At 38.6% G+C, this 16,159-nt stretch overlaps 1 protein-coding gene across 5 annotated transcripts in view; it reads left to right on the top strand.

The window, feature by feature from the left end:
* The window catches only part of LOC121521604 (kinesin-like protein KIF13B), a 63,439-nt gene that overhangs the window by 8,585 nt on the left and 38,695 nt on the right, over positions 1 to 16,159 (top strand). For all 5 annotated transcript variants that reach the window (XM_041805710.1, XM_041805713.1, XM_041805712.1 and 2 more), the window contains exons 5-14: positions 5,820 to 5,832; positions 5,937 to 5,997; positions 7,203 to 7,295; positions 10,161 to 10,341; positions 10,477 to 10,564; positions 10,701 to 10,835; positions 11,148 to 11,260; positions 14,177 to 14,288; positions 14,668 to 14,880; positions 14,993 to 15,103. In XM_041805710.1, the coding sequence (XP_041661644.1) occupies positions 5,820 to 5,832; positions 5,937 to 5,997; positions 7,203 to 7,295; positions 10,161 to 10,341; positions 10,477 to 10,564; positions 10,701 to 10,835; positions 11,148 to 11,260; positions 14,177 to 14,288; positions 14,668 to 14,880; positions 14,993 to 15,103 (1,120 nt within the window). The remainder of the gene's footprint in view (positions 1 to 5,819; positions 5,833 to 5,936; positions 5,998 to 7,202; positions 7,296 to 10,160; positions 10,342 to 10,476; positions 10,565 to 10,700; positions 10,836 to 11,147; positions 11,261 to 14,176; positions 14,289 to 14,667; positions 14,881 to 14,992; positions 15,104 to 16,159) is intronic.

The raw sequence follows: 16,159 nt of genomic DNA, 5'->3' as shown, positions 1-16,159 counted from the left end.
TGTGAATGTGTCTCAAGTGATTGTAGTGTAAAGACACCTGTCTCCAGAAGGTCCAGTCACTGGTTAATCAGTCTTCCTTGCTACCATTACATCATGAAGACAAAAGAAAAATCGGAGCAACTCAGACCAAAGGTTATTGAAAAGTAAAGTCAGAGGATGGATACGAAAAAAAATGTCCAAATCACTTAATACCCCCAGAGTTACGTTAAATCAATCTTTAAGAAACTAAAAGAATATGGTACATGCATAAATCTGCCTAGATCAGGCAAACGTTTCTTGACATATCAGCATTTCATCCACATAAAAACGGCATTTTAGATTTTGAAACCGGGTACCAGTGTGAACAAATCTGTAAACGCTTACTGTTTCATCTCTGTGTGGACAGCTAACTACGTCTTTCTTGAAACAATGACATCATACATAGCATAGCCCACTTAAGCCTCATAGACCGGTCAAGCCAAAACAACGATAGCGTATTACAAGGGTTGTGTTCATGCTGCAGAAGATACTGACCTTTATTATGGCTTTTTACAGCTAAATCTGATGCTCTTTTACCACCACTGAGAACAGCGTACACCAGATGTTCTTAAATCCACCCTGGAGAGCAACCAGGAGGGCAACCAGGAGAAAGTTTGTTGCAGTTTACGGTCATCTTCTTCTCTCCTATGGTGCATTTCCGTGGCAGCGTTACATTGCCACTTACAGGTGTAGCATATATACCACAGTGCTTTCAGTTGTTTTCAGTGGTTCTGTGCTTACGCAGACATTTCCTGAAATGATCCCCTGTTTACGGGAAACTTTTTCAAAACAAAACAGAAATATATTGTCTCCATGTGGACAAGGCCTGAGGGAGGCCACCAAGGCAACTATGACTGCTCCGAGATGGGAAAGACTCTGCATACAACAACTGTTGTCTGGGTTCATCACCAATCAAGCTTTATGGGAGAGTGGCAAAGAGAAAGCCAGTGTTAAAGAAAACTCATATTAATTCTGGACTAGAGTTCACCAAAAGGCATGTGGGAGGCTCCATGGTCGACTGGAAGAAAGTTCTTTGATTGGATCAGACCAAATCGGTGCTTTCAGACCATCAGAAAAGTTGCTTTGTTTAGAGGACACCAAACTGCACACCATCATAAACACACCATCCCCACTGTGAAGCAAGGTGGTGGCAGCATCATGTTGTGGGGATGCTACTTGGCAGCTGGCCCTGGAAGTCTTGTAAAGGTAGAGGGTTGAATGGTTGGTTTAAAGACAACAGTTTTGCAAAGAAGAATAGAGGAAAATGTGCAGTGACCAGATGTGCAACCCTGTTTGATCCACACAGACTCAGTGCTGTGATTGCAGCCAAAGGTTCATCTACTAAATACTGACTTTAAGGGGGTGAATATTTATGCAGCCACTTATTATAAATTACAGACTTTTGCTTCATAGACATCACTTTGTATTATATTTCAAATGGTTGATTTATAAAATCAATAAAAGGGTAAAACATCCAAGGGGGTGATAATCATTATAGACACTGGAGCACAAAGAAGGCTTTTTACCTTCAGACATGATCATTTTATTCTAAAAAGATGTGTGCATCTGAAAATGACACCATGAGAGTTGAGACCAAATACTGCAATATTATAAACAAAAAAGGAGTGTTTCAGGAGCCTAGTTGTGTTATCCTTCTTACTAATGAAATATTGATAAGCAAGTCTTACAGGTTAAACAGAGTCTTATTAGTACCAACACAGTGAGACCAGCACTGGATTATTCTTAGTTCATGAAAAACATACATAATTGGTTCTTTAGGTCTTGTGCACTTATTTATCAGTTTATTGATCAAGTATTAATGTCTGTTGCTACCGTATATATCCAGACAGTACGCTGTTTTAAACCCATTCTTTTTATCTGACTTTGATTCAAACTGGATCAGACTTGGACGTGCTGAAGCATGAATGCCACACTACTGTTGGACTACATTATTAACCTGCTCTGAATAGCAGGTTGTATGATTGAATTTGATGTTTGCTTGCCGGAATGCGGTGACGTTTGATGATGTTTCTGAAGTGTTTAAGGAGCACTAAAAGGCTGTAAGGATTCCAGTATAGCTGAAGGTCATATTCTCACCATGCTGAGCCAGAGAGGATTAGTCACCTTGACAGTTTTAATCTATCTGCGATTAAACAGCATATCTTTGACACTTTCACTTCTTATCCCTCTGACTTTGAGTCATATGATTTTTGTGTTTGCAGGATTGCTGTTGTTTACCTCTAAACCACCACTGAACCTTAAGTGACCTTTGACAGTCTGCACAGAGGGTTCCCAAACTTTGCTAAGAACCCCCTAGTAGGCATTATCTTCTCTTGTTTGTGCATTATGATGACATGTATTAAGGTTATTCCTGTAATTAAAATGGGAAAATATGAGCCCACTCCAAACACCAACATTTTTCAGGTGCCAGAAATAACTTAAAGCAGCAACTTTTTCCACTGAGTGCCACATATGTGGCAGCTAAATGTCAATGATTACATCCAAAGAAGAATGAAGGAGGAGCAGGGGTGAAGGAGAGTAGCAAGATCAGCTTGCAGAGAGAGCAGCAGAGCGTAGCCAGGCAAGAGCGTTTTAAATAAGGCAGCATGGAAGCGACAAGCCAATAGCATGCTTAGAGCAAATTAGTTGGCCATCAGCTGATGAGTGAGATCAGCTGATTTCAAACATGGCCCTGGCTACCACTGGCTCTGCCCATGGAATATTCTTGGTTCTGCTGTTTGCTTTCATAATCCATCAGGGAGTTAGAAGACAAAATATTGTTATTGTTTTGGCTGCCAATATGTTTTCTGTGCACAGCGTTATCTCAATTGAGTCATGTTCAAATGTGGGCAATATTTCATTTTATTTCTAGAATTTGCAGTGGGCCAAAATTGGACCACGGCCTGCATTTGGCCCCCCGCCATAGTTTGGACACCCATGACTTAAAGAAAACAGATAATTTAATGCTGACCAAGGCCATGCTAAATGTGTACACTGCCATACGAGACCCCAGTAATTTAGGAAAAAACACCATCACAGGGTTGGGACATACTAACTTTGACAAAGCGTTTGCATGTCAGACAAGAAAGATCACTTCACATGTAGCATGTAGGCCACATGTGTGATAGACCAGTTTTTCATCTCTCACTAAGCTTCATTTAATCAACTATTAACGCTGACTTAGAGGCGTTTCACTCTTTTTATAAGAAAGAAAGGGAACATTGGCATGACTCAGCAAACTGACAGTCTTTGTTTCCTTATTTCAGAGCATTTATAAATTAACTAAAGGTTAGAAAAGCAGCCTTTTGGGTCAGGGCTTTAAGGCGTCCATATTTAGGTTGAAAAATGCTGATGGGACAAATAAAAGAGTAAAGCTACCGTACCTTCATCAAGAACTCACTTTACTCCAGGTGTGAATGTTTTATTGTGTAACTGTGAGGTGAATTTGCTGATTCAGTATACAGCTGATGGCTATAAAAAGGCCTCAGGGCTCTACTTTTCTCTCCCTCCTTTATTCTGGTTTTCTTTTGCTTTTAAATAAGAAATTTCCTCTTTAACTAAACAGAGATGACAGATGAATAAATGACTGTGTTCCAAAGGACAAAGTGGTCTTAATCTGTCTTTTTTGACTCAGATCAGATTTTTTTCATGACAGTTTCAACAGAAAAGTCAAATTAAATCTGACCTTTTAAATCAGATTTGTCCCACTTTAGTTTGTGGAGCTATTGAAGTGAATTAGGGAGTCTGATAATGGACACCGTTCAGAAAGTGAGGGGGAAAAAAAGGAGATTTGAGCAAAAAATCGGACTTGAACACTGAGGTTTACAGTGTGAGTGCAGCAAAATGAAAATTGTTTATGTTGGTAATAATTCCATGTGATAAATGCAAACCTGAATTCCAAAAAAGTTGGGACATGTTTAAAATGTCAATAAAAACATAATACACTGATTTGCACATCATTTTTCTGAAATATACACACATTTTGATTTGATTCCTGCAGTGTGTTCCAAAAAAACGTTGGAGCAGGAGCTTGTTTACCACTGTTATGTTGCCTTCTCTTCAAACAGCTCTCTTTTAGCATCTGGGGACTGAAGACAAGACAAGTCTGGGAAACTAATCTAATTGCAGTTTTTTCTCCCAATATTGGGATTTAATATGCAGTTATTCTTGAAGTTCCTCATCCTATGTATTCCTAAACAAACATGAGTAATAAAGCATTTGATAAAAACAATATTTGGTAAATTTTACTAAGGCTTAACAATTAAAAAAACTGTGGTAACTGTTAAATATATGTCTGCTTTGATCATCTAAATGTACAAATACATCACAGGCCTGTTGTTCGTGTTTGTTCTTTTTTATTTTAAAACTTATTTTCATTTATTTGTTATTTATTTTTTTATATTCCATAAAGCAGAGTGACAGTACTGTCTGCATAAAGTTTTTGTTGGACAAAATTAAAATAAAGACTTTAATAACAAAAAAAATTCTAAAAAAAAATGTAATTATGATTGCAAATTCAATATGAGCTGTTGTATTGAAGGGATTTTTTTTATATTCTCATTTTTTCTAAGACACATACAAAAATATTATGGATAGTAGGATTTTTTAAAAACTTTTACAGAAAAATCAACACAGAAATATTTGTATGATATGCAGTTCATAACCCCTCTGCCCCATAAAATGTATTAAACTGGTATTTGACACACATTTTATGTTAAAGAAATATTGCATCTTCTGGTATTTGACAATTGCATTTGGCCATATTGCAATTTTATCCAAATTTCTGTTAATTGCCCAACTCTATTCTGGATGGTCCTTTAGCCTGGAGGACATTGATGGCCATGATTTCCAAAAACAATTGGAAATGTGGACTCATCAGGCCTCAATACACTTAAAATCCACTTGTTAAATCCATCTCAGATAAGCTCAAGCCCAGAGAAGTCAGTGATATTTTCTGGATGATGTTGAAATTGGCTTTCACTTTTATGGTAGAGTCTTAACTTACATTTTTAGATGCAGCGATGTACTGGGTTAGCATTAACATAAAGGATGATTGGTTTTTAACGCAGCACCTACTTAGGGATCAAAGGTCATTGGCATTCAGTGTTTGTTTTCAGTCTTGCCCTTATGTACAGAAATATTCTCAGATTCTGAGTCTTTAGACAATATCACAGACTTAAAATGGTGAAATCCCTAAATTCCTTGCAATTAAATGATGAAGAAAAGTGATTGTAAACTGTTGGACTAGCAGTCTTTCACAGAGGAGAGCCTCACATTATTGGCTGTGAATGACAGAGCCTTTTTAGAATTGCTCCTTTTATACCCAATCATGGTACTATCACCTGTAACCAATAAACCTACTTACCTGTGGAATAGTTCAGGTGTTCATTGAGCATTTCACAACTTTCTGGCTTTTCTGGCTTCTGGCTTGCCCGAACAATTTGCAGGCATCAAAATGTTCCAAAATGTATATAAAGTTCCAAAACAACCGATAAAGTTGATCATTTTTAATACTAGACATCTTTTCGTTGCACTGCATTTATTTGAATATAGGTTGGAAAGCATTTGCAAATTCTGGTTTTATTCACATTTTACACAACGTTCCAACATATTTGGAATCTAGGTTTGCATTTTCACATGTTTTTGTTGAAGCAAGGACCCCTGCTATGTTTTCATCTGTGTGTGAATCCTCAGCCCTGTGTTAGTGACAGTAAGATATGAAATGTTGCTGACATGTTCATGTTTATTTTAAGCATGGTTGTTAACTGATATTTCTATTTCTGTCTCTTTGTTGCCCTCAGGAGTCAGCCAAAGGTGAGTATTTAAATAAACCAGGAGTATAATCCAACTCATACAGTGCTAGTTTGCAATGCATAATTTATTTTGATATCTCTTGTTCTTTTTTTTTTCCCCCTCAGGTTTTTGCTTATGACTACTGCTTCTGGTCGATGGATGAATCTCAAAACGACAAGTTTGCAGGTAAGTACTTCACTGCATCACTGCTTCTGCTCTGTTCTCCTGCTGTCCTCAGCAGCCAAACTTCATCCAGTCTATGCTGCTTTTTAGATATAATTATTACCCATAATGTCTAAACTATTCGAAGTAGACTCACCATGAGCTACCTAAGGGTGAAACAATGACATATGATTACGTAGATGACACAGATTTGTATAACATCTACCTTATTTTTGGAAAAATTTTGTTTCTTTGCAATCTTGGGCAACAGCAGTGCATTACCCACAATCCTTGACTGTCATGGCAATATCTGATCAGCTAAGGCCACTTTTAACCAGAAAACTCCTGCGTTCTGCTGCTACTATTGAATTTAACACTTTTTAAAGAAGACAAATTAAACAGGGAAATGATAATACAGTGCTGTGAACACGTATTTGCCCCTTCCTGATTCTATTTTTTTGCATATTTGTCAGAATTAATTGTTTCAGATCATCAAACAAAATGTAAGATTTTGTGCACAGCTGGTCCTACTGATGTAAATGTGGTGGAAGAAATGGGCAGTACATGTTAAACTCTGGTGACAAAAGCTGGCACCACATTCATTCAATCACCTGCCACCACATCAGCCAGTAGAAAAATTTCCATTGCAGTGGCCAGTTTCATCCAGTAGAGGGCAGTCTCTATGTATATTTCTAACACAACATGTAGAACTTGTGCTCACTGATCAAAAATACTACTAAATCCAAATATACAAAAGGTTTGTACCTGATAAAAGTGGTCTGATGGTTTAGTCACTCTTTGATTAGTGCATCTTTTTTTAGCTTGTTTGTAACTGCTTGGTAACTGATTTCTTTAAGCCATCTGCTGACAAATTGTTTCCTGATATTCTGAACTATTTAAAGAGTTGGAGAGAAGGGGAGCTCAGGGGGCAGGATAAAGAGTAATACCTTCTTTTCCACCAGATTAATTCTCGGCTCTTGTTTATTGTAGTGGTGTAGGACAAAATCATTACCCAGGGGCTTCTTAACAATGTGAGGGTTATTTTTGTTTGGCAGCCTGCGTCAGATAAATTGAATCAGGACAAAATGTCCAGGGTGTCTATTCTGGGCTGTGAGGCTTCTGTTCTTCCCTGAGGCGACCTCCTCTCCCTCTCTGCTTTGTTAATAAAATGATCTTAAAGTGGAGTTTATTTGAGGTTTGTAAGAATTGTGTTTCTGCCATGCGTTTAGGTCAGGATGTAGTCTTCCAGTGCCTTGGGGAGAGTCTGCTGGACAACGCCTTCATGGGCTACAATGCCTGCATCTTTGCTTACGGACAGACAGGTAATAAAAAGCTTCTGAGTAAGGGAACACGATTTGGAAAACATATACCAGGATATTTTTTACACAGGATTGCATTCTCGATATAACAACTATTCATTTTCTTATTGATTTTAAAGGCTGATTTATACATTACTGAACAGAACAACCAAAATTATTTCTCCAAACATTTTTTTAAAGCACAGAGAGCTTACAGGAGAAGTCTATTTAAAGTTTTCTTTGTCTACCTCTGAAGCACTGACACAGACATTTGATTAGAATATTGTGCATCCCCAGTTACAAAAAAAAGTTGGGTTGCTGTCTAAAACGTGAAATTAAAAAAGAATCATGATTGGCAAATCGTTTAAACCCATATTTTGAACTTGATGGCAGCAACACATCTCAACAAAGTAGGGACAGGGCAACAAAAGGATGGAAAAGTAAGTGGTACTAATGAAAAACAGCTGGAGGAGCATTTTGCAACTAATTAGATTATTTGGCAAAAGGTCAGTAACATTAAAAACAAGAATTTTAGAAGGACAAGGTCTCTCACAAATAGATTGGCTGAGGTACATAATGTCAAAAGGTTCAGAGAACCTGGAGGAATCTGTGCACAAGGGACAGGGCTGAAGGTCAGTATTTGATGCTAGGGATCTTTTGTCCCTGCATGGTTTCAGAAACTCTTCTGGAAATCATTGTCTGTCAACACAGTTGGTCATCCGCAAATGCATGTTAAAGTTGTATCATAAAAAGAAGAAGCCATACGTTAACACTATCCAGAAGAACCGCCGTTTTCTCTGGGCTAAAGCCGATTTAAAATATACTAAGGCAAAATAGAAAACTATTCTTTGATCAGATGATTCAAAATCTGAAATTCTTCTTGGAAACCATGGATGCCATGTCTTGCGGACTATAGAGGAGAGGGACCATCCAGCTTGTTACATTTCAAAAGCTTGCATCTCTGGTCCAGATGTTTTACACAACTGGAAAGTCACAATCAGTGCCGGAAAGTAGATAGAGGTTTTGCTTTGTGTGTTTCAGCAAGACACTGCTAAATCACATACCATATCCATCACAACAGCACGGCTTCACAGTAGGAGAGTCTGGGTGCTGAAATGGCCTGCCTACAGTCCAGTGAGTCATGATGCATTGGCAAACACAGGTTAAAAGAGGCATTAAAAGGAATTTAATGTGGCAAAGGTTGTGAACATGGGAAAAATGGGTTAAAGGGGTTAAAATTGGCAGAAAAAGTAGTGAAAATGGGTCAGTGGGTTGAAAGTGACAAGAAGATGGTCGAAAGAGGCAAAAAAGTGTGGAAATTGGGGAAAAAAAATTGTTTTGATCGAAAAAACATTGTAAAGGGGCTAAAATGGGCATGGAAAAGTGGTGAAAAGGTGTTAAAAAGTGGCAAACAAAAGAGGCATAAAAATTAGTCAAATGTGGCAAAGTTTGTTTGCAGTGACAGGGGTTACAGTGGCAGGGATTGGGAGAAAAAGTGGTGAAAGTGGGTCAAAGGATGCCAAAATGGGCAAAAAGCAGTTTTAAAAGTTACTCCAGCATCTGGTCTCCTCACATCCCAGATGTTTCCAGACTGTTCTTAAAGGGGTGGGGATGCTACTAAATGGTACACATGGCCCTGTCCCTACTTTTTTGAGATGTATAGTTGCCATCAAATTCAAAATAAAGTAATATTTTTCATGAAATGGTAAAATGACTCAGTTTCAACATCTGATATGTTGTTTATGTTCTATTGTGAATAAAATATAGGTTTAGTTTAGTTTAGTTTTAGTCACTTCATTCTGTTTTAATTTAAATTTTACATAGCACTTATTTATTCCCAACCTTTTTTGAATTGGTTTTGTATATTGTAGATTATGGAGACTGTCTGCCCCCAGACCCAGTCCCTTTATTACAAAACATCCAATTATTCAATCTAAATTAAAACTCAAAATTCAGTTTTCGCTACAAAAAAAACAGACAATTACATTTGGTGTGGTAAAATTCTGATCCCTAAAGTTTTATTACTACATGGTCTGACTTCAGATATTCATTTTGATTTGCTTTGTCTACCTGAAACTTGGCTGTGTCAGGATGCCTGATATGAATCATCGCCCCTGGATTTGGACACTGGTGGAAACACAGTCATTGTTTCTTGAAGAGAAGTTCCTTGAGCTAGAAGTTCCTGATACTTTTGGTCAAAAAGCCCCTTTAGAATATTAGTGATCTGGGTGATCACCTGCATGCTGTTTACCTAGTTATCAATCAGAAACACTCAGCACTGCAGCCGCATAGTACCTGAGCCTTTGGAAAGTAGCAAGGACTTTTCAAGGGGTAGGTTATTTACCCCAGAACTAAATTTAGAAATTAGTTCCTGCAGTTGAAAAAGCAGAGTCCCTCAAAAGGCTCCCTGGTTCCTGGGGCATGTTCCTGCTGTTTAAAAGAGCTGGTTCACTTTTCAAAATGTGGAGGGTATTTAACTCCTTCAAAATAAGCCTCTACAGTTTGACTTTGGTGAAGATGCAGTGCTCATTGAAACATTCAACCTTTGACTGAAGTGAGTAATGCGCTCCACTTTTATTTACCTGTACAACGGTGTCCGGTGAATCATCTTTCTGAGAGGACTGATGTCCACCCTTGGTTGGGTCAAAGCGCAAGAGACTTCTGTTTCTCTTAACATCATGACAGAAGCTCTAACATAAAGAGAGAGCTTCTGAAAATGTCCTTTTTAATTTTAATATATTAATACCCTTGACAGTTTTTATGGTAAACAGAGCCTATATAAGCAGCTTATGAAGCTTTGTTCATTGTACTGTTTACAGACTTAGCTAATTAAAACTAAATCTTTTTCTCTTGGCTTTCATGTTTTATTTTGTAACTGCACTCCTCCAGGCTCTGGGAAGTCTTACACCATGATGGGCTCTGCAGAGCATCCTGGTTTGATCCCTCGGCTCTGCAGCTCCCTGTTCAGTAGGACGGTGCAGGAGGCCCGAGAGGGAGAGAGCTTCACTGTGGAGGTGTCCTACATGGAGATATACAACGAGAAGGTCCGAGACCTGCTGGACCCTAAAGGGTAAAAACTGGAAGAGGAGCAGACTTTGAAAAGTCTGGCTGTGATTTTTATTTGTTTGGATGTAGCTATTTTGTTTTCATTAAAAACAGACAGCACGAGACTAAAACATTAATAACTGTCTCTATCTCTCTGTAGAAATCGACAAACACTGAGAGTGAGAGAGCACAAAGTCTTTGGACCTTACGTTGATGGCCTCTCTCGCCTGGCTGTGGCTAGCTACAAGGTACATGAGCCATATTTAATATATGCTTTGTTTTCTTTTAGTTTCCTAGCATCCTGCTGCCAGGGGACAGGAGTTATTTCATAATGTATGGCTGCAGTCAAACCATGTTTGTTTGTGCCTGCTGTCTCTCTGACAGGACATCGAGTCTCTGATGTCGGAGGGAAATAAATCTCGCACAGTGGCAGCCACAAATATGAATGAAGAGAGCAGCAGATCCCACGCTGTGTTCAACATCATTCTCACTCACACGCTTATAGACCTCCAGTCCGGGGTAAGACGCTCCAAGCACACAAACTCATCTACTGACAAGTGGCTGAGTTTTATCCTTTTTCAGAGACACCCTCTATTCTTAGCAGACTTGTATAAAATTAACTTTATGCTGCTCTTGGCCGTATTTTCTCAGAGGTTATGTTGAAAGGAAGAGGGGCTGGACTAGATAAAATCCAAAAAGAACCAAACTTGCCTGACACATAGCTCAACCTCAGTCATTAGTTGTTGAAATGAATGAAGGAATTTGCAGTCTGTATAACTGAGACAGAGAGTGTACTGTGTGTTTATGTTTGTTACTGTTTTTCTGTTTCAGACTAGTGGAGAAAAGGTGAGCAAACTGAGTCTGGTGGATCTCGCCGGCAGCGAGCGGGCAGCAAAGACCGGAGCAGCAGGAGAGAGGCTAAAAGAAGGGAGCAACATCAATAAGTGAGTCATATTTCCAGGAGAGAGATGGCAAACACTGAGCAAACATTAGCACTGCTGGTGACAAATAAAACAGTGATACAGAGAAATGAGTTGCCATTTTCTGATTGATTTCCAGCTGTTGTGCTTGTAAAAACTTAGAAACACTTTGCTGAGTTGGAGCTGCTTTCCACCCTCTGCGTGGCTCTCTGCTCTGTGCTCCATCACAGACAGTACTACCACTAACTGCTTTATTCACTGGACAGCAAATTAGCTGTATTAAGTCCCTTTAGTGTCTTATTAAGATGCACACTTTGGCAGAAAGCAGAGCAGAGACAATGATGTCTCCTGGTCCCTAAAAGTTTTTCTTTATTTTCCAACCGTTGACTTTGAGATTTACAATCTGCACAAACAGTGATGCCTGTTAACGGTCCTAAATATGAAAATAAAAACTACAGAAGAAGAGCGCTGTAACCTGTTAGAAGGACTGTTTTAGCTTTATAGCAGAATGAAGTGACCAAGCAGATGGCATACAAGATGTGATTGTAAATTTTCTATTAGGTGTTTGCTCTTCAAGGAAAATTATTCTTCAAAATTACAGGCAGTAATTTATTTAAAGAAAACCTGAAGTTGTGACAGATAGTCCTGTCTAGATAATACAGGGAATTTCCATTAACCAGTTATAGGATTCAGAATTACTTCATGCTTGCTGTAAGTCAAGAGACAGTCAATTTTACCTGATTCATTTAGATCATTTAATTGATCATTTACAAAAGATTGTATAGTTTATCAGAGCATGTCTTTAATTAAAGGAAGCTTAGGTGGTTTTATTGCACGTCTATTGTCTGTCACGCTACATGCTGGGTGTCACCGGACAACACTGCTTTCCTCTTTGTTACTAAAATATTATCAGCAAATAACTTTACCATGCATTATAGCCCCCATGTGGTACAGCGTTGCAAATGGGCGCTGGTAAACATAATGAAAAAAATATCTTTTTAGGATTAGGTTTAAGTTACATGAAATCTTTTATCTTTATCAAAAATTATTGACTGTTTTAATTTTCTAAAAATTGTGGTTATTAAGTGGCCTAGAGTCAGGATTCATGACCACCTTTCTATTGACCGATTGTCTTGACACAATTGTCTGAAAAATGTGGATCATAATGAAGTGTTTTGGTTACAAATGAAACAGTTTGGACTTGGAAAAAGAACAACAGATGTGATGAAACAAAGTCATGATGACGTGCCCTTCAAAACAAAAGCACATCATTATAGCCATGCATTTTGACTGGCCTCATGATTCAATTCGATTGCAATCATCAGACCATTGATTCGATTCGATATCAGGATGCATCATGACTCAACCAGTGCATCTTCTGTTTTCATTATTTTACCTTCCCACCAGTTTATCCAGTGGAGGCACTAATTATGATAAACATAAACTCCCAATGTCAGTGTCAATTTATTTTATTTTATAATATTAACAGTAACATTATCAAAGTTATATCCTTCTTATTTCAGTTTAACGGTTTGAATGAAAATTAACAGCTTTTGGAAAAGGGATATTAAAATAGGCATAATTGTTAAAAGTTAAAATTAGAAATAAAGTTGTGTTTCTCCCTTTTTAATTCATTGGTTGATTTGTTTTACAAAACATTTAATGTACATGTTACATATTTGAATTAAACATCTTTATCACCTCTTTCTCTTCTTCCTTCCCTTACTCTCACACGTCTTATTTAATGACACAAATGATCTTCAGACGGTCCTTTCAGGATTTAAAAACTGATCGTTATTGGGACAGGTAGCCTCCTTTCACATTATTTTACTCCCTCATTGAAAGATTTTTATATAAACTCAAAACTAATGTGACTTTGGGGGAAACATTGTTGGCATGTTGTTTGGCGGTGTTTGATCGTGTCAGCATTCTAGTAAGTAGATCATACTGGGCTTTTAGTTCATTTATTTTCCATGTCATTGAACTTTCACTCCACTGATTTGTGTTTTATTTTATAGTAATGGTTGACATGACCGTTTTTAATGTTCCTGACGGTACTGAAACATATGAGACACACTGGTGTTAAACTTTTGGTGGGGACAACCAACATAGTAAATATATCAGAGTACGCCTATCCAGGAGTAAATCATCATTTTTAGTTGTCTTGTGATTCCTTGACTTGCTTCATATCTCCATGTTGCTGTTAGAAGACTACACTCTGCAGACTTAACGTTTTAGTCTTGTAAAGCTTGCCTTGTCCTAACACAGGAGTCAAGTGAGTCAAAATGAGTAGTGTCTCGTTTGACTTGTGCTATTGCAAAGACAAGAAATGCTGCACCATTTGAATTAGACTGCCATTGAAATGCATTGAAAGAAGCCTCGTTTGGGAGGTAAACAGGTTATTATTTGAGTATTTATGGTAGGTCCAGCTGTAGGGGAAAATACACAAGCAGTGCCAGTCTGCATCTATTGAGTGCTACCTCTGCATCGATGCAGAATCACCCATATCTGCATCACAATGCATCGTGGAAAAACCCACTGAAAACGGCTTCATAACACACCTTCACATTCTGACCCACCAGTTGAGAACCAAGGCTCTAAAACCAATGTCTATCCCTATTTTTTCTCTTTTATAAAGGAGTCTTGTTTTTCTTGTTTTCTTTTATCCTTTTGTCAGATAGTTTCCAGTTCCCCTATGTTGAACTGATAAAAATGATAAGTACTATTTCACTAATACTGAAGAAATGGGTCAGCTTGTTTTTTTAATTTCATCTTCCTTTGTAGATAGAGTGATAGAGAGATAGATATAGAGACAGAGGCAGAGAAGGCCTTTATCTGGTTCACATGCTATTTACAGTTGCATTCTGTCGCTATAAAAACTTCCTTCTCTTCACTGTAATTACTTCCCTCTTTATTCTCCCCTTCCTGCGTCCCCTCCAGGTCTCTGAGCACTTTGGGTCTAGTAATCTCAGCCTTGGCTGACCAGGGAGCTGGAAAAAACAAGAACAAGTTTGTTCCCTACAGAGACTCTGTGCTCACCTGGCTGCTCAAGGTACAAAAAAAGAAAATAACAATCTCTGTTTATAGCTAATACATTACAAAAAAGGGCAAATTTCTGCTTATTTTCAGCTGGAAAAGTACTTACCATTATTAAGAGTGTGGTTTTCATTTGAACATAGTTTAGGTGAATTAATGTGGTTCTGGTCAGCATTTTTACTTTAGTGAAGGCTGTTGAATATATATCTTTTATTTTGGTGGTGTTAAATGTAACATCTATAAACTTACAGAAACCCTGATGAAAAATCTACACCACAGTGTACTCATATTTCATTAAGTAATTCTTTCTTTAATCGAAAAGTAGATTTTTCTTATTCTTTATGGTGCAGTCAGACATTTAAGTTACATGGGTAAGATGTGATTTTCACCTGCAGGATAGCTTAGGAGGAAACAGCCGCACAGCCATGGTGGCCACCATCAGCCCTGCTGCCGACAATTACGATGAAACACTGTCCACCCTGCGTTATGCTGACAGAGCTAAGAGCATCGTCAACCACGCTGTGGTCAACGAAGACCCCAATGCCAGGATTATCAGAGAGCTCAGAGAAGAAGTGGAGAAACTCAGGGAGCAGCTGACTGAGGCTGAGGTAGAGATTACATCAGCCTGCTTTTAGCCTGAACATTTATTATTCATTGTCTGATTATAATCAGTGACATTGTGATCTTTGGAGAGAGTAACGCAGCTTCTTTCTCTCTCAGTCTATGAAAGCTCCTGAGCTGAAGGAGCGACTGGAGGAGTCAGAGAAACTGATCCAGGAAATGACAGTGTCCTGGGAGGAGAAATTAAGGAAGACAGAGGCTATTGCACAGGTAACTAACACAAATACACACTCTAAAAACAGTTTTTAAATTGACTTGAGCATATAAATTGCTTTTGTAGTCGTCTGACTACTCAAAACACTGACTGCTGAGGTCAGCCCCACACATGGATATGTAAGTGACTGAGTTAGTGACTCTACTTTCAGAGCCATACATACAGAGTTGGTCTGTTGGAGGGGTTTAGTTGTACTATAACCCACTGGTAATGGCTGCCTCCACTGCAGTGAGCTTTAGCATAGCATTTTACTAGAATTGGACCACGTTTCTGTTTGAAATAAAGTATAAAAACAATCCTAAAGCTTTTCGTGTTGTGAAAAGCTGCTAGTGGAGGTATTAGCTCGGACTTAGCCACAGCAGCAGATAACACAGAACTGGGCAGCATTTATTTTTAAAACAAGTGCTGAGGGAAACACTGAAAAGTTTCCGTGACAGAAAAAGTGTTTTTGCTCTTCTGTCGACCTGCTTCGGTGTGAGTGTGTGATAGTTACAGGAAAAGCGTTAGTTGTTGTGACTGGTTGTATACAACGCCTGCTAGTGGAGTGATTAGCTCGGACTTAGCCACAGTGGTAGTTTGCTCAGAACTCAACAATGTCAGAGAGCAACACTGCTTTCCATGACAGAAAATATGGTTTCGCTCTTCTCCTGCGATCTTTGCGATCGGTTATGGTCACTGTTTTCTGGTGTATCCAGGGGCTGCTGCTGCGGTAGCCGTTAGTTTGTAGCTATAGGAAAACGGCAGTTTAATCGGAACTGGACTACATTTCCTTTTTAGGCAAGCGCAGTGAGTCACACTGAAGCTTGTCTTGGCACAGAAGTTGTTTTTGCATGTCCCCCGAGCGGCCTTGGCATCAATTTTACATGAAGTTCTGGCATTAACAATCTACGGCAGCAGTGGCCTGCACAAAAGTAGTGCATGAGCACTACGTCATTTGTCGTTCTGATAGCCCGTCATGAATGTGACGGACAGAACCTCCTGAAGGTTTTCTGAAAAGTCCTGCCCTGCTACACTTTCTATGGGAGCTTTCCTTAGTCTTGTTACACCACAGA

Source organism: Cheilinus undulatus, linkage group 14, assembly GCF_018320785.1.
Source record: "Cheilinus undulatus linkage group 14, ASM1832078v1, whole genome shotgun sequence".
NCBI lineage: Eukaryota > Metazoa > Chordata > Actinopteri > Labriformes > Labridae > Cheilinus > Cheilinus undulatus.
The sequence above is the reverse complement of the archived record's forward strand: the minus strand, read 5'-3'. Positions and strand labels throughout refer to the sequence as shown.